Source organism: Gastrolobium bilobum, unplaced genomic scaffold (genome assembly GCF_033153095.1).
Source record: "Gastrolobium bilobum isolate Gb01-03AN ecotype WA unplaced genomic scaffold, APGP_CSIRO_Gbil_v1 utg36430, whole genome shotgun sequence".
In the NCBI taxonomy this organism is placed as follows: domain Eukaryota; kingdom Viridiplantae; phylum Streptophyta; class Magnoliopsida; order Fabales; family Fabaceae; genus Gastrolobium; species Gastrolobium bilobum.
This window is the reverse complement of record NW_026896516.1, coordinates 15385-35039: the sequence shown is the minus strand read 5'-3', so window position 1 is coordinate 35039 and position 19655 is coordinate 15385. Positions and strand designations below refer to the sequence as shown.

Genomic DNA, 19655 nt, shown 5'->3' with positions numbered 1-19655 from the left:
AGTTTCTTAACCATATGACATTTCGACAGTTAAAATACCAAATCATGGCATTTTGGTTCTTGTTGCTATTGTGGAAACCAATTTGACTTCTAGCTATTCATTCGAAGTGCTTTTACAAAACCAAGCGGAAAGGCTGCATGCTTAGTGCCCCTTCTTTTTTTATGGACACAACAGCTTCTTGTCTTCATCCTCACTACATTGTTTCAATTGAAGACCACCTACTAAATGTCACTCAAACCTAAATTTCAATTACATTACAGTACCTTTGGGACAGTAGTTATAAGAAAAAGAAACCTAGTAGTTTGATCTTCATCATTTAGCCATTCAATGTAAGATTTTCTTCTTCTTTTTTGGATAAATCATAAATATCTTCCACAAGAGGCAATCCTGTTCGAGTCGAAAATATTCACGTTAATGTAAGATTGTTGTCCCCTGCATTTAAGTAACTTATTATTAGAAAGGGAAATTTTAAATGCCCATTGTTGGGTTGTTGTCTTGCTGATACCTCTTCCAAATATTTAAGTAGAATTATATGGTTAACAAGTAATAAAGAGGAGAATTAGAGTGTTCATCTCACTGGGAAAATCAACAAGCTTAATAATGTGAAGATAACTCAATTATCACTTACCGAAACTTCTAAAAAAAGAAAAATAATTTAAGATTGAGATTTGAGCTAAAACCAAGTAAAAACAGAAAGTAAATGCAATTCAGAAATAGATTAGACAAAGCAAATGACAAAATCTCTGAGAAAATGAGGTTGGGTGCAGAATTTCCCTATTTTCAATGATATTCCCTTCAAATAAACTATTGTAGGAAAATGGCCAATAAACCAGCAAAGTAAATCAGTAAAACACCTTATAAAATAAAATAAACTGAATCTTGTATTGACAACAATGACTAAAGAACGCTTTTCAAAAAAAATAAAAAGACTAAGGAACCTTTAGATCGTGTACACACTTGTCCTCATCTCAGTGGCTAAGATTGATTCTTCAAAAATGCATCATGAGATTTTGTCATTTTCCTCCACCAAATAACAGTAGAATATTCTTCATGATTTTTCTTTCCTCTTTTATCTTCTAGTGCTTTTTGTCCTTCCAATCATAGCCATGCAAATGGCGCGCAAGCTTCCTACGGTTCATTCCATCAAAAACATGCAAAAAAAGCATCATATTTACATATTTTCATCAAAACTAAGGTAAAACAGAATTCAATGACAGAAACCATGAAGTGCTAGCATAGCTCTGTGAGCAGAAAATAACACCCATGCATTAGTTTATGCTTTTTATTCAGGGAAGTGTTACCATACTATTTTTTACAAGTACTGACACCCAAAATGAATGTTTAAACATTTTTAACGGTCGATTTTATAATAATTAATAAGATACCCAAATAAATACATTTATCTTGAGATAACGGGACTAGAGCCACTTGTATTCTTATAAAAAAAGAAAAATGGGACTAGAGCCCCAAAGAGAAATATTAAACAGAAGGCACACACTGAGTAAGAGCTCTCACAACAATAGCTAGCAGACAGCCAATGTCATTAGGAGAATAAGAGGCGTGTCTCAGACATAGATCAACTCTTCTTGAACCATATGATTTCCATGTTTGTCAGCTTATTGAATGACTTGACTTCTCAACAAAACAAAGTTGATTTCCACCTTCCAATGCCGTTCAAGCATAACTTTTCATTTGCTTGATCAATTGTCATGTATCCATGTTACCCATATCTTCTTCCCTTTACTCGAATCTTCTTCTTTTCTGTTTTTGTTTAAAGTTATCCGTCCACTCCACTTGAGGAGAGATCCAACTGACACCACATACATTTTCATAATCACTAGAAACGATAACATTCTTATCTGGTGCATGGCAGTGCTCTGTTCTTTCATCAATTGGTTCTTCATATATGAGATAAACTGCTGTCTTTTTAACAAAGAATTCATTCTCAAAAACAACAACAACCATCACTTTGTTACCAGGTTCTATATTTGATGCTACTCTCTGCCACTCCTCATCTTCAAAGGAGGCTAATGCTTCTCTCTTGTAAAGCTGAATGGTGGTCTTTGTGTAATTTATCACCAACACATTTTTAAGACCATCTGATGTTAACTTGTCTGGGGTAGAAGAATGGACAATGCACAACATTGTCTTCAAGTTATGCCCGTTCACTTGAGGGACTTCGAAACTTACAGAAGAACCTTCGCATTTGAAGGTTAACCAATATGGATAATTATCACCAGGGAGCAAACAACCACCACTCTCACTGATAGTCATATTCTGTAAAAATGAAAATATGCTCAAAAATTTATTCAACAATATATTAATTCCCCCGTATAATTCAACCAAAAACAACATAATGTTCCTTATAAGATAATTACTCATTTTCTTATTAATAAAAGTTATGATCATTTGATTACCAAAAATAATAAGAGATGATAACATACAGAAAACAAGATTTTCTTGGATCCGTAAAGCAGAGACTATGTTCCTTATAAGATAATTACTCATTTTCTTATTAATAAAAGTTATGATCATTTGATTACCAAAAATAATAAGAGATGATAACATACAGAAAACAAGTTTTCTTGGATCCGTAAAACAGAGACTATTAGTCCTACTTAAAATCAACAACATAAACAACATCTTTATCCCAAACTATTAGTCCAACTTAAAATAGCATAAAAAAAGTGAGAGAGCACGTTTCCAATTTCATTTTTATATATATTCGTTATAAAAATAAAATTAAAGCAAAACTGAAATGTGAACCGTGTAGAGTGCAACAGATTTTGATAGAACAATTATATGTTAGAATTGTATGGGCTTTATTAAGTAATGTTATTTTAGTATTTCAAAATATTCGGGTTAATAATATGGGAAAAGTGTCTATACTTTTAAATTACACAACTTACATCCTTTCACTCTCACAAAGAGGTGGGACCCACAACTTTATTTTTTTTTGTCAACTCTCTCTCCTCCTTTATCTATCTCTTTCTCTCTCTTAAAATGACACAACTTTACATCCTTCAAAATTATACACACTTTTCCCTAATAATATTCCAATTCAAGTTATTTTCCTATCACGGTAGGTGTACACCAAGGTTCGGCTCTAAATCCTTATCTCTTTGCCTTAGTTATGGATGAACTAACAAAAGATATTCAAGAGGAAGTGCCATGGTGTATGCTTTTTGTAGATGATATTGTGCTTATTGATGAGAACAAAGACAGTGTTAATAGAAAACTTGAATTGTGGAGAAGCACATTGGAATCTAAAGTATTCACGTTAAGTCGGAGCATGACTGAGTATTTGAAGTGTGAGTTTTCTTTGGTAAGAGATGTAGACCAAGATCTCGTGCATCTAAGTGGTCAAGAGGTACCCAAGAAATATGCTTTTAGATACCTGGGATCCATTTTGCAAAAAGGTGGAGACATTGATGAGGATGTAAATCATAGAATCAGAGCAGAGTGGAAGAAATGGCGTAGTGCATCTGGGTTTTTGTGTGACCGCAAAATCCACCCTAAGTTAAAAGGAAAATTCTATAGAACAGCAGTAAAACCTGCAATGCTATATGGAGCTGAATGTTGGCCAGCACATAGGCAACATGAGCATAAAATAGGAGTAGCAGAGATGAGGATGTTAAGGTGGATGTGTGGTTATACGAGGATGGATAAGATAAGAAATCAACATATTCGACGAAAGGTAGGAGTACTACCGGTGGCTGAAAAGATGAGAGAACATAGATTGAAGTGGTTTGGGCACGTAATGAGAAGGCCATTGGATGCTCCCGTAAGAACAAAAGTTTGTTACCAAGAGCTCAACACAAAAAAATGTAGAGGTAGACCGAAACTTACTTGGGGAAGGTAGTAAAACAAGATTTAATGGAGTGGGATATAGATTGGCGGACGGTATGCCTTAGAACGGAATGAAAAAAAGCTATAAGTATGGTGGAAGGTTAGACCCATTGTTATTCCTATGTTCCAAATGGTCAGTTTTTAGTCCTTTTCCTCTTCATTTCCCCTTCTTCTTCTTTTTCCCTTCTTTTTTACTTTTATATATATATTATTACTATTTTATTTATTTTTATTTTATTTATTTTATTTTATTTTATTTTTACATATTTTTATTTTATTTTTATTTTTATCTTTTTTCAACCTTTTCGTATCTTTCATTTGGGTTCATCTACCATCGACCTCAATTAATTTGAGATAAAGGTGTTGTTGATGTTGATGTTGAATATATACTAATGATGTCACTAGCACTACATACTAACTAAAGAAAAACTGAGATTCTATTATTTGACATAGGGGTTTAGAGGTGGAAATATACCCAGGCAATAGTTAGAAGGCCAGAGGCCATAAGTGTTAGTTATTGTTTGTATATGGTTAGTTAGGCAGTTAGTAATTGGTTGTCCGGAAGTTAGAGAGTTAGAATCACAGATGTGTATAAAAAGGGCATAGTTGTCACTATTAGAGGCTTTTTGGCTGAATTAGTAAGTGACTGAGTTCATTCTCGATGTGAAGGGAATTCTCCCTTGTGAAGAGCTCTTCTTTTCTATTCTTTCTTTGTAAATTCATCAACAATACATTTACTTTCTCTCATTTTCCACATCTCTCCATCATTCCTAATACTATTAGGTAACAGAGTATCATGCAACTAAAATAGAGTTGAGAGAAACTGGAATTTCAAGACACTGTTAACCACATCAATTGACCACGTAAGTGTAAATCCAACGGGAGTCTATCTGTGCTACGCTACGGTGACTAATTAAATAACCACTCACTTTCCTAGACAACAAAGTTATAATTAACTTTATCTTAATTCCACCGGTCAAGAGATCAACAAATACGCCAATTGAAGTAAAACACAAGATTAGCTTACCCAAAAAAAAAAAAGTAATACACAAGATTTACATGGGAAACCCAATTGGGAAAAACCACGGGCAAGATCAAAGAAGATTTTCACTATGTGGAAGAAATATAACCTCTCTCTAAAATACAAGAGAACAATATCACTCTCTCTTATACTATGCGAATACACTTAACTCAAAATATCACTCAAGAGACACTTGGTGTTTTTCTCTCTAAAAAGGATGTTACGAGAACTTGAACTTGTGGGATTTTGAGATGCTAAAACAATTTCGCAAGTACCCTATTTATAGGCATAGGGTGTTGCAAACTTTGGACCACCTTTCTCCCTTCCACAACTTGCAGAACGTGGAAATAATGTGGTACCCTCTATTTCAATGGTAAGTGTTCACCATCCAAAGACTTCAACCACAAAAGTGGCTTTAAAAATGTCATTGCATACATCAATCTCCCACTTAAAGTCACTTTTGGTGAGCTTTTAAAGTCTTTCATTTCTTGCCAATTCTATATTGCTTATGTTTCTGATAGACTAAAGGACGATCATCACCATATGAACTTGTCAGCATTGATTGGTTTTGTCATGACATCTGCAAGATTTTCTTTGGTGTGTATCTTCCGCATATCTATACTCTCTTCTTCTACTAATTCTCTAACAAAATGATTCTGAGTTCCTATGTGCTTCGTCCTTGAATGAATGGTTAGATTCCTTGCAATGTGCAAGGCACTTTGACTGTCACAATACACAATTATTGACTGTTGTTTGTGCCCGAGTTCTTCCATTAACCTTTGATTTTAAATTGCTTCATTGCATGCTTGTGTAGCTACCATGTATTCAGCTTCTGTAGTAGACAAAGCTACCAGAGTCTGTAATTTTGATAACCAACTTACTGCTCCTCTTGCAAGTGTAAAGACATAGCCTGCAGTACATTTTCTTATCAAGATCACCTACAAAGTCTGAATCAACATATCCTCTGACAATAAACTTTGATCCTCCTAACATAATGCAACACGTGAGGTTCCTTTTATGTATCTCAGAATCCTCTTAACAACATTCCAATGCTCTTTGCCAGGATTTTCCATGAAACGACTAACCATACCAACTGCTTGAACAATATTTAGTCTCGTACAAATCATTGCATACATAAGGCTTCCCATCGCTGATGCATATTGTACTCGAAACATTTCCACCACCTCTGCTTTATTGGTAGGACACATACTTGATGATAATTTGTAATTGATAGGAAGTGAAGTAGAAATTGGCTTACAATCTTGCATGTTGAAGCGCCACAAGATTTTCTTCAAATAATTCTTTTGAGAAAACCAAATCTTCCTATCTTTTATGTCTCGGTGAATTTGCATCTATAAAGTCTTGTTTGTTGGTCCAAAGTCCTTCATATCAAACTCCCTAGCCAATTGTGCCTTCAATGCTTGGATCCAATATTTGTTGGGGCCTACCACCAACACGCCATCCACGTACAATAGCAAAATGATGTAACCATTATCACCAAACCTCTTGTAATATGTACAATGGTTTGAACTGAGTTTATTGTATTTGAGGAAAAAAATGAAGGAATCAAATCTCTTGTACCAACATCTTGGCGCTTGCTTTAGACCATATAGAGATTTGGTTAACCTGCAAATCAAGTTTTCTTTTACTTTTTCTTCAAATCCTTTTAGTTGGAGCATGTAAATCTCTTTTTCAAGTTCTCTACAAAGAAAAGCAGTTTTTACAACTAGCTACTCGAGATGAAAACTAAAGGCAGCACACATAGCGAGAACTACTCTGATAGTGGTAAGTCTAATAACTAGAGAACTTTTGAGCATATCCTTTGACCACTAGTCTTGCCATCTAGTTTGGTCTTATTGACCCATTTGTTACTAATGACTTTTCGACCTTATGGAAGAGCAACAAGTTCTCATGTCTTGTTTCTATGTAAGCTTTCATTTCTTCTTACATTGCTTTCATCCATAGAGAAGCATTGAATTAGTCATGGCTTCGTGAAACATTGATGGTTCTCCTTCTGTAAGAAAACAAAATGCATCATGGCTTGCCATAACATAGTCTAAGTGCCATGATGGTGCTCATATTTAGCGCATTGATCGTTGAACTTCTGTATCATCAGCCTTATTTGGTTCTTGTTCCTCATGCTCCGGTTTAGCTTCATAGGAATCATCTCCATTATTCTCATCTATCTCAACAGTAGTAATCTCCTTAGAAGTGTTGTCATTTTCTTGTTCTTTTGTAGTTTATTTTATGCAAATAGTACATCTCTGCTGACTACAACCTTGCAGGTGAGATCCCACAGGCGATACCCCCTAACACCATTAGCATAACCTAAGAATATACATTTCCTGGATTTTGGATCCATCTTGATTCTTTCTTGGGAGTTGTACATCACAAATAGAGGACATCCAAACACATGTAGAGAAGAATAATTTGGTGGCTTACCATGCCACATCTCTATTGGTGTCTTTAACCCAAATGTTGTTGATGGCAATCGATTTATAACATAACAAGCGGTCTAGATTGCTTCTACCCAGAAAGACTTGGCTAAACTTACAGTTCTCAACATAGCTCTTGTTCTTTCAAGAAGAGTTCTATTTGTCCACTTCGCTACACCATTTTGCTGAGGGGTATAAGCATTTGTGAATTGCCTTTTAATACCTTCTTGCTTGTAAAATGAAAGAAATTCACCATCTGTATATTCTCCTCCATTGTTTGTCCTCAAGCACTTGATCTATTTCCCATATTCAAGTTCTACTTCTGATTTGAAGTCTTTGAAGGTTTGGAACACATCTGACTTCTTCTTGATTGGGTACACCCATAATCTCCTATAGAGTAGCCATCAATTAATGATACAAAATACTTTGCTCCTCCTAGAGACATTTCTGATGAGTCCCACACATCAGAATGAATCAAGTCTAATATGTGTTTTCTCCTAGCAATTGACGTAGCAAACTTCAATCTACTTTGTTTACTTGTAACACAATGCTCACATAAAGTTAAATTTACTAACTTGAGCCCGTGAAAAAAGACTACACTCTGCAAGAATCTTCAAGCCTCGTTCTGACATGTGGCCTAGTTTGAGATGCCACATTGTTGTTAATTCCTCTTGACTGGCTGAAGCTACTAGTGCGTTTGCTTCTTGCAATGTATCTACCATAAGCATGTAGAGATTTGATGCAATCTTCTCTGCTTTCGTCACCACAAGAGCGCCTTTCACAACCTTCAAGATCCCTCCTTCAGTATGTGTCTTGCATCCAAGGTCATCTAATTGTCCAATAGACATTAGATTCTTCTTTAAGGCCTTCACATATCCTACCCCTTGAATTGTGTGAACAGTACCATCATACATTTTTATCTTGATAGTACCAATTCCTACAATCTCTAAGGCATGGTCATTTCCCATGAACACAGATCCTTCTGAGACAGGTTCGCAAGTGAAAAACTAGTATTGTCGTGGATTGATGTGCCATGTTGCTCCGAAATCCACTATCCAAACATCAGTGAGCTGTTTTTCTCCTTTAGAACTGATTGCTGCTTCGCTGTATAAGATTTCTCCTTCACCAGAGGTACTAGCAACACGTCCTTGAGAAGCATTTGCTTCATTAGATTTCTTTGTACTCTTTTTATTATTCCAACAATCTTTCTTGAAGTGCCCTTTCTTTCCACATTGGTAGCATTTTATATTCTTCCTTTTTCTTGACTTTGATCTACTCTGATTTTGAATCTCACTCGAACCACATTCCATTGATCTTCCTCTCATCATCAACAAAGCCTCTACTTGCTTTGAATTTTCCAATCTGTCCACCTTATTCTTCTGTCTAGATTCTTCTTCAAGAATTGCAACAGCAGTATCATTGAACGACAGGTTGTTTAATAATTCTTTATTTGTTATGTTGATGATGAGTTGATCATACGAATCAAGTAGAGTTTGGAGTAGAAGCTCAGCACGTTCACTTTCTGTTACATTTAATCCAATGTTGTGGGTTGAGAAAACGTATTCAGATTGTTGATATGGTCCATTATTGTTGTGGACTCACTCATTCGAAGAGTATAGAGTCTCCTCTTTAAGAATATCTTATTGTGAAGAGATTTGACCTCGTACAATTTGGTGAGCACATCTCAAATTTCCTTTGTCGTCTTCTTTTCAACAACACTTCACAAGAATGAATCTACCATCGCTAGGTGCAGATTGGCAACAACATTGTTATTCATTTCTTCCCACTTTTCTTCTGTTACTTTTGTGAGTTTGTGATGGGCCATGGGCCTAAAAGTTAGTGAATTAGTTTGTTTGTTTGCAGCTAAACAATTGTTCTTGCTCAGAATTGCCTTCATCTTCAGCTTCCAAAGGGAGAAATTACACCCATTGAACTTCTCAATCTCAAATTTTGCTGCTATATTGTTGACAATACTATGATTAGTAACTATATCGGGTTACATTATGGTATCGTATACATGAACAGTACCATACGTACAAATAGTACCGTATACTAGAACAAATTCAGTATGCGTTAACAATACTATAAAAGTATACCACACGTGTGAATAGTAACCGTAAACAATACCTTAGCGTGAATAGTAACTAATAATGAATCAGCACTGATACTACTGTTAGGTAACAAAGTATGCAGCTACAGCAGAGCTGAGAGAAACCAGAATTTCAAGATACTGTTAACCACACCAATTGGCCAGGTAAGTGTAAATCCAGTGGGAGTCTCTCTGTGCTATGCAACGGTGACTAATTAAATAACCACTCAAGAGAGCAACAAATACGCCAATTGAAGTAACACACAAGATTTATGTGGAAACCCAATTGAAAAAAACCACAAGCAAGATCAAAGAAGATTTTACTATGTGAAAGAAATTACAACCTCTCTAAAATATAAGGAGAGTACAATATCAATCTCTTTTATACTAGGAGAATACATCTCACTCAAAATAACACTCAAAAAACACTTGGTATTTTTCTCTCTAAATTGAGATGCTAAGAGAACACTCTTGAACTTGTGGGATTTTGAGATGCTAAAACAATTTGGCTAGCACCCTACTTATAGGCATAGGGTGCCGCAAACTTTGGATCATCTTTTTCCCTTCCACAATTCCATAATGTGGCAGCCTCAATTTCAATAGTAAATGTTCACCGTCCAAAGACTTCAGCCACAAAAGTGGCTATAAAAATGTCATTGCATACGTCAAATACCCCATTATTGTCAACTCTTGCCCTTAAGAATCCAGAGCCGTAACAGATTCATGGATTTCTCTTTATGACGAACATATGGATGGACTGATATTAATTACCTAAAGAGTTAATATATCTATTAATAGCGGGTTCAATTGGTCTAGATTATCGTTATTTGTACATTTTTATGAAATTCTTTTTGTAAATCCTATACAACTAGCATACAATGTATTATATATGTGGATGCATCCTCACTGAAACAACGGGTTAGATGTATGTGTGATTAATTTTAAAAAAGGTTGATATGAAAGTTACTTATAAATTCAAATATTGATTAGTACATATATTTTACTACTGAATTCTCATATTATAGTTAACTTTTGTCTTTAAGTGAGTATCTTTATAGGCATTACTATGAAACTAATTTCACATATATGTTCACGTCTAGCTACTAACTAAGAGGTCCTTTCAACAAGGTTTTTTTTATAAAAAAAAAATATAAATTAGTGTCAACTATGAAAAAGTATGCAAAATGAAAGTATATATTCTGAAATATCATTTGCATATAAGGCATCCAAAATTTTCACAGTTAAGCATTTTAATTGGATGCCTTATATGCCGCAAAACCAAAATCTCCTATATAAAAATATAACAAATATATACAAGCAAGAGAGAGATAGACACAGTGAAACCTGTAAAATGGTCTCTTTCAGAATATTGGTGACTTGGCAATCCATTCCCATTTGAATCAAAAGAGATTTCAAGGAATTTTTGGATCCTGAAAGGTGCACTTGACTGCTGCATTCAATTAATGCAGAAGTATTCATATTTGATACTTTTGATATTATTGCAGTGGATTCCAATTCCTTAAAATTTGTGGCATATAAGGCATCCAAAATTCTTTCTGCATCTCGTGATAATTGAAGTTCTGAGCCGCACTCCACCCAAAGACTACGAAGCTTTGGAAGGTCCTTGGAAATAGATGATAGATTGTAGGAACTACTATTTGGTACATTTAAAGAAACGAGAGATGACATGCCCGCAAATGTTGGAACTAGAAATGAGAGATTATTTGTTGGTGACATCCAAGACCAAATGATGGAAGGAAACACGTCCCGTGAGAATCCTTCATAGCCGCACAGAGAAATATATCCAATGCTTTTTAACCTTACTATTGCAAAGGGCACTCTTGTTATTGCAGTTTTATCCGCAATCAGGGTGGTCAAGGATTCCATTTGTTCCAAGTCCTCTTCCAACTTGTCAATCATTGAACATCCAGAAAGAATGAGAGTTTTCAGAGATTTCAACTTATAGATGCTTCTTGTAAGTTTACGAAGGCTAGTACAGTCTTTCAGATTTATTAGAAGAACTTTATTAAGATGTCCAATGGTATCGGAAACCTCACACAAGCTTGGACAATCTGTGAGTACTAGCTTTTCGAGATTAGGCAAGTTTGAAAAGTCTGGGGTCTGTGTCAAATAACGAGAATGGCTAAGATTGAGAATTTTCAGCTTCTCCATCAACTGCAAGAAAATAAATGTAATAGAGAGAAATTAGGGCATGGAAGCAATTACAATGTGTCACTCACCTTGAGAGTGGAAAGTAAAATATTTACTCTGCTGTAGAATCATTTCTCTTTAATGCCGATCTATAGGTTTTGAAATTTGAATTTAGAGCTTCTTTAATCAAATAGTCAAGATTGCATTCCTTACTTTTCCCTTGTTTATATCATATCAAAGTTTTTGCACAAGATTTAGGTGGTCATGTGTTTTGTCTGCTATAGTTGAAAAAGCCTTCATGTAATCAAGGTGCATATTAAATATATAAATATAACTCATTTGATTAGATATTCTCCCGGAAATTTAATTTTGATTCATTATCAGTGTAAAACTTCTTTACACTGCCATCTAGTTATGTATTGCTAAATTATTAAGAAAGTTTTATCATCACAATCGCTATATAGGAAATCTAAGTTTTTAGATGATGCGCTAACCCACATCATTAGATAATAGTGTAAACAAATTTTATGTTAAAAGTTAATCAAATCTAAACGCATCTCGTAATTCCTTAAGTTTTTAGAGAAAAAAAAGTTTGTAATTCTTAATTTTAAAAATTGGAAGAACTAATGTTGAATATTCGTCAAACTTTTTTTAGTGTATTTTCTTGCAAAATTAGAAACACTGAAAGGAAGAGATGAAAACTCTGTTTAAAAGTACTATATAATAAAGGGTTTAATGTTTCTGATGGTGTAGGCGATAAAATTATCAGCTACACACATATAAAAGTGTGTGAGACTCATACGGAGCCACGTGAGGAGAAGAGTGAAAAAATAAAACTTAGACCCCATACACTTTTATGTGTGTGTAGGATATAATTTTATCTATGAGAAACACTAAAGTCATTAATAAAATAGTATTACAATTTGAGATGCTTAATTCAAATTGCATCCATAAATATGAGAAGTGAAAACAACTCATGAAATGCAAAAATTAAACACATAATTAATACCTGGGCCTCTTGCCACACAAGTTTGACATTGCTGTTTTCTAGCTCAATGGAAACTAAATTTCCTTGATAGAAGTTTGCAGGTATGCATGTTAAAGGAAATCCATGCCAATGCAGCCATCTCAGATTTCTTGACAAATATTCAAAATCTCCATCAAGTTGTATACCGGCAAGTTGAAGCAATCTGAGTTTCTTCATCTTTTTAAACGCTTTAGTACTCAAACATTTTGTATTAGTTCTTGGCAACTTCAAAGCCAGTCCCTCAACCGCTTTTGTGCCCTGTGAAATAAAATGGACCGAAAAATGAAAAACGAAAAATTTAAAGATATAAAGCACCAAAAAATCTTGTGAAGAATGCCATCATTTGTTACTCGGAGCCAGCAAGCACAAAACAATTCACAACCAAACTAATTTTGAGGTTCTCGTGAAAAGCAAGATAACAAATGAATATTAACAACTGACTCATAAATCTTTATTTTGCTTCCTTCAGCTATAGATATTTTAAATCCAAAAACAATACAAGGAGTTCTTACAGTTTGTTCTGATAATACATCAAGCACATCCTCATGAAACCATAACCTGCTACGCTCCTCAGGCTCCTTTGGTGATTTCTCACGAATGATTTCTCTTCCCATGTCTCTTAGCAAATCATGCATTCCAAGCTGGTTCCTATCATCAAAAGTTACCAGGCTTCGCTCAACAAGGACACTAATTCCGATCTCTGCAAAATGTCCACAGCCATTTAATATATGTATGACATCATTTCGGTCCATCCCAATAAAAAAACAAGCTATATCAAGGAATATTTCTTTCTCTGTATCATCATTTAAACCATCATAGCTTATTTTTAACTTCTTCTGTACTTGATCATTGGGAATTCTTTTGAGTTTCTCCAATACACTCTTCCACTCTATTACCTCCCTGTCAAACAAATAGGACCCAAGGACTTCAAGAGCTAGAGGCAATCCCCCAGAATACGCAACTACATTTCTGGAAAGTCCAGCAAAATCTTCTCTAGGACTCGACTTCTTGAATGCATGCCAACTAAAAAGTTCAACAGATTCACTTTCATCCATTTCTTTCATTCTGTAAACTTGGTCAACTCTATTCCCTGCAAGTATATGCTTATCCTGGGTTGTGATGATTATTCTACTCCCTGAACCAAACCATTTACGACTTCCACACAAAGCATTCAGTTGGTCCAATTTATTCACATCGTCAAGTACAAGAAGTACTCTTTTATGGCAAAGTCTTTCCTTTAATATATTTTTCCCTGATTCAACATTATGTATCTTTGTTTTTGATCTTTTGTAGATATCAAAGAGAAGTTGTTCTTGTAAACACATTTGGCCACCATCTTGCTCCCAAACTTGCCTAATATGTGCGAGGAAGCTCCTACCCTCAAAACTGCGGCCAATTGTATTGTAAATGGCTTTCGCAATGCTTGTTTTACCAATTCCTCCCATTCCCCACATCCCTAGTAGTAAAACATCATTTGATTGTTGGTTATCTAGCAACTGAATCATATCTTGGACTCGAGTTTCTACTCCCACTGGATTATCAGCAATGAACAAGTCTGTCTTGTCTAGCAAACGTGTAACATTTTCAACAACCTTCTCGATAGCCTCACTCTCATTCCTATAAAAAAACGAACAAGACAAAAGGTGCATTCATATTTGTGTCAGAAGAAGAGGGGATATTTGTGTAAGAAAATTATAGTTGTGTGTGTGTGATTGCGGGCATGCGTGTGCAATTATCTTTTTTTATGCTAACAACATGGCGAGAAAAAGCAGATTTCAATTAGAATTTCAGGTTTCAACTATAATGTCACACATTTAAGTAAACAGGGAATGATTCTTCCAAATGCACTGAATTATTTGTGCAGAATGAGGACAGATTGGAAGAAAAGTAAAAAAGAATTACTAAGAAATTCAATTTAGACAAAAGACCAAAGGGTATCACTGTCAAGTGAGCGCATAAAAGATGAGACCATTTAAAAAAATTCTTTATATGAAACAGTTTTAATGTTAGTCAATTATATCCAGAACTGACTTGTTCAGTTTTCAGAAAAAAATTCTGTGTTAACATTGAACAGAAGTTCAATTTATTATTGAGTTCAATTCAATAACAATGGTGTTTAACGTGGTGTGCTTATGTCAAGAGTCTGGTCTTGTTCCATTTTCTTTCTTGTCCACTGCTATAAATTAATCTGATCTTGAGAAAAACAATTTTCTGTTTGTTCATATATGAAATGGAATAATAGGTAGCTTATTTGGAATATCTGGATAGTTTAACTTACATGGGATTGTTTGCTATTTGGATAATTTAAAAGGAAAGGAGGAGTACTAACTAAAATAGTTGGCAAAATAGTTTTTTCTTCAACTACTTGGCCACCAAACAGTTTAGGCAAGTTGGTTTACATAGATTTTGATAGATTTTAGTCATTCTAGATCTATCTTGATTTTGTTTCTTTTTTGCTAGCCATATGATTGAATTCCACTAACAATGACCGAGCCTTTGACAGCCTAGTGTTTTCGGATTTTCATACTTTACTAGATATTTCCTCCCCTGTCTAGCTTGCAGCTTCTGATGCTTTCTTTTTATTGCTAACTTTGTCTCAAATTTTGTCGGTACTCATTCTTCACTGGTTGCAACGCTTTTCATGTTAGAATGATAATGCTTTCTTGTCAAGCATTTTGATTACTTTCAATCGCAAACTCTTGGCTTTTGTAATAAGCAGTAAACATTCTAAAAATTTACAATCCACTCGCTTAATTTGATATACATGGTGGTCTAAGAGTAGTATACCAATTCTTGTAAAGTGTACTATATACCAATTCATTAAAAACATAATATACAGCACAAACTACATAAGCTATTGAGTTAAATTTGAAGACTAAATCTCTATTATTCAAAATACTACTCTCAAAGTATGCAAGTATTTTTCCTCTATATAACTTCCATGTGTCCAATTGTGTCTCCTGTATGTAATGTAAACTCCCTTGTACTTAATTTGTTACTCCATTAGCTTATACAATGCATGGTATTGGTACTCACTAGTCACTACCACTTCCCAAAAGTTTTACATAACAAAAGATACATCTATTACCATTCTTATTCCTCTACTATCACTTCAACCAACATTTGTTTGATTTCATAAAATACCAAGTAAATAATTCTTATTATTTTATCAAACCATCGTTGTTAACTAATTATAAGTGTTAGTTAATTTCAACTATCAGTTTTCTAGTTTTTTTTCTAAATACTTAATTACCCTAATTACTCTCATGCTGCCATGTACCTTTCTCTTTTACTTATTTCCTTTCTATAAAATGCATTAAACACAGCTTCTCAATAACAAAAATAATAAGAAAAAAGGTTAAATTAATAGAGAAAATGTTGATAAGATAGAAATCTCTTTTCCAAGGTTAAACTGAATACGTATCTTTGAAAATAACAATATCAGTGAAGAATTGTCCCTTTCTTTAAAAATTCGAGTGATAAATTTCAAAGCACTAACTGTTAAATTACCTGGAATCTAGGACTGCAAACCCTGAAATGCCGCTAGCATCACGGAGCGCCATCCTCCAACGCAGCACCTTGTCTTCCTCCGTTGAAATTCTGTTCAAATGTTTTTGAAATGCTTTTCCAAACTTACCTGTTTGATGACGTACTTCTGAGGGATCTACATCATAGAACACAGGCAGAACCACCTGGCCTATGGTTCTGTGACACTCCATTATTTTTTCCAACTCTTGTAGACACCATCTTGAATTTGCATAATTTCTTGAGAAAACAATAACAGAGATTTCAGAGCTTTCGATTGCTCCCATTAGTGAGGTGGAAATCTGATCTCCCATCTGAAGCGAATCATCATCAATGAAAACAGTGATTCCGGCATTTTGAAGAGAGGAATAGAGATGTGAAATGAATGATGCACGAGTGTCTTCCCCTCTGAAACTCAAGAACACTTCATGGATCCCTGGGAATTCATCTACTTCTGTCCGATTCAATATAAATATTGTTAAATGATAATATAAACCGTTAAAATCTTTGAAGTAGAACAAGCTCTCTCGACACGTATGAGAATATAATATAAATTATTAAAAAGATTTTTATGCAGTTAAGATTTTGGATTAAAATAATTCTTTAGATGGTATCAAAACTTCAATAATCATAAGAATTTGATTCATATTGCCCTCACTTTTTTGTGAAATTAAATAAACATAATATAAACAAAAAATTGGATGTGCCTACAGGGCTATTGAGTGAGAAGGTGTGTTAGAGAATAATATAAATCGTTAAAAAGACATGGGGTACGATATTGCAACAACCAATTAATGTTACTACCATTGTTATTACCAATCAATTTCACCGTTAGATCGATTATGTTGATCCAACGGTTATATTTATTTACATTTTTGTATGATCATAATTTCCTATATTTAATATGAAAACATCAAATACAAGAACTCATAACCATAAAAAGATGAAAATAAATATAAAGTATTAAATATGGAGAATCATAACTATACAAAGATGAAAGTATATATAACCGTTAGATCAACATAATTGATCTAACGATAAAATTGATTGATAATAACATTAGGTGGTTGTTACAATATCCTTCCCCAAAACACATTCACTTACTAACTTAAGTTTTTAAATTGAACTAATTCTTTACAAATATAAATAAATATAGAATAGATTATACTTACCATTATTTTTATTCTCTTATGACCAAAGTTTTTTTAACGATAGCATATTATAAAATTTGAATAAACAATAACAAAAATGGTTGCAAGAGTGTTAGGAGGTCTGAGAGGACAAAGACACATTCTGCAAGACTTAGTTAGAGATTACGTGGCTTAAGAGATCTAGGAGGTTAGATTCGATAAGGAGTTAGGGTGAATTGCGATGTTACAGTCAGAACTCAGAAGGTTATTTACCTAAAGAGTTGCATGTAGATGAGGCAGTAATGTATTCTGTTAATAGAGCCGTGTACTATAAATAAGAGAGACGCATTATGTGTAAAAGTAAGCAATGAATAATTCCCTTCAAGATTCGTTTCTTTCTCTAATCATTTCTTCTCTCTTCTCTACCCGATGGGATAGTATACTCTAATAAAAAGATTGTCGGAAACTCACTTGAAATGATTAATTTAGCTTAATCCATTGGTAATATGGTCCTTATCAAAAGGGCTCCCGGAACCCCCCTCACACCTCCCTCATAAATAAATAAATAATTTTGTGATTACAAACTCAATTCATGTTATGCAATAAAATATATATAATATACTTACTCTGTCCGCGTTTAGGTGGCAAGCGACCTTGGAGCAAGGAACCGGAGGAAGAGATGGGTGGGAAGAAACCAAACCATTCGAATTGACACATACAATTGTTGTGCAGGGGCAGAAAAAACAGGAGAAGAAGAATAATGCCTAGCATAAAACTAGACGGAGACTGCAAAACTTTTTTATAAAATGGCTCTCTGGTGACATATCCTTTCAATCCAAATCCATCTATTTCTGGTCCATTCAATAAAAAAATGAAAAATAAATGAATTAGTGATCTCAAACTGATCAATTCATGTTATGCAATAAAATATAAATAATATATTTACTCTCTCTGCGTTTTTGGGGCAAGGATCTTGAGGAAGACATGGATGAGATGAAAGGAGACTGACTCAGAAAACTGCAACGCAGCAGGTGTGGAAGAATCCGGACAAGAATACTAGAGCAGAGAGCGTTCTGTAAAACTAAACGATTAGTGCAAAACTTTTCTTTAAAATGGCAACTCACAATTCCCATCACACCCAAATTTCATAATAGTAGAAAGTAAACGCTCAAGTCAATTGCTCAAGTAAACGCTGAAGTCAATTGAAAATAAAAATTATATATATATATATATTATTTAAATGAAATTTAAAGAACATACATTAAAAATATTTAAAATTAAGAAAAAATTATAATTAATTAAAAAATTTGAAATGTTAAAAAATAAAAATGATATATGTTATTTTTTTAAAAGAAAAATAAATTGAAAAATTAAGTTACTTTCCATATAATGTATTCTAATTTGCTTACCAAAAAAAAAAAAATGTATTCTAATTTAACATATAGAGATAAATAAAGTGTGTGAATACCCAATGTGCAGCTCAGTTGGTAACTTGGCGCTGAGTTAGTGGAGTTGGATATGTGTTCGATTCCCGCTGAATGCATTCTTGGGGAGGGGGCTGAACCTTTAGCCATCACTGTTCCCCCGCACTCCGGATTAGTCTCATAGCCGGCTCAAAGAGTCGAAGCTCGTGGAGATACCGGAGGGAGCCAACTCGTCTCAAAGAGATAATTAGGGTTGAGTAACTCCAAAAAAAATAAAAAGAAATAGAGTGTGTAAATATATATATATATATATATATATATATATATATATATATATATATAAATATTTTTTATTTTATTATAACATTTATTAGATAATAGTTCTGTGATTTTGTTAGTATAGGAATAAAGGATAAGAATTATATAAATTGTTATAGCTATCGTTAATTCAAAAGTAAATTTCAGCAATTATTTTAAGGATTTGGTTCTTTTTTTCAGTGGGAAGTGTGCTTTATTAGTAAAAGATTAAGAGAGTAGATTTTAATAACTTTACTATTTATTATATTTGGGTATTTTTTTTCACAATCTCAATTATAACTCTTTACTTTTTTTCGTAGTTAAATTTTTATTCAAAACTTTTATTATGTATCTTAAAATATTATATATTAAAAAAAAATTATTTATATGCTTTTAATTTTTTACTCATTTTACGCAAATTTAAATAAAATAAAAATATAACATTATGAAATACATATATATTAAACAAAATTAAAAATATTATTTAAATATGCTTTTGGTAGTAACAAAATATGGGTTCTAAGTGATGGGTTTTGATCGATTAAGAGCATCAGGAATGTTCAATTGGTGGTTGACGTTTCTATGTAGGATCAGACACTGCAACGGGTAATAGATCACTGCACATAAAGAATAACAACATAGGCAGTGTGCACAATGACAACGAAAAAGTAGTAGAGCATAAAAAGTGTGTACCTAATAGTCTTAAT

The 19655-nt window shown here is 33.7% G+C and overlaps 1 protein-coding gene across 5 annotated transcripts; it reads right to left on the bottom strand.

The window, feature by feature from the left end:
- Window positions 1-217: 217 nt before the first annotated feature.
- LOC133300202 (disease resistance protein RPV1-like) lies at window positions 218-18286 on the bottom strand. Of its 5 annotated transcripts, none has more exons than XR_009750030.1 (9): window positions 18174-18286; window positions 17854-18078; window positions 16083-16551; window positions 13085-14189; window positions 12555-12830; window positions 10739-11569; window positions 1516-2277; window positions 939-1128; window positions 218-387 (listed from the first exon to the last, which is right to left on the bottom strand). XR_009750030.1 is itself a non-coding variant. In XM_061499712.1 (7 exons), exons 1-7 carry the CDS (start codon window positions 18211-18213, stop codon window positions 1741-1743), a joined length of 3483 nt encoding a protein of 1160 aa, XP_061355696.1. In that variant the 5' UTR covers window positions 18214-18286; the 3' UTR covers window positions 1293-1740. The 5 variants fall into 5 exon arrangements, 1 of the variants encoding a protein (XP_061355696.1); XR_009750031.1 differs by lacking the exon at window positions 218-387 and adding an exon at window positions 392-432; XR_009750029.1 differs by lacking the exon at window positions 218-387 and having other exon boundaries at window positions 708-1128.
- Between the last annotated feature and the right edge of the window lie 1369 nt (window positions 18287-19655).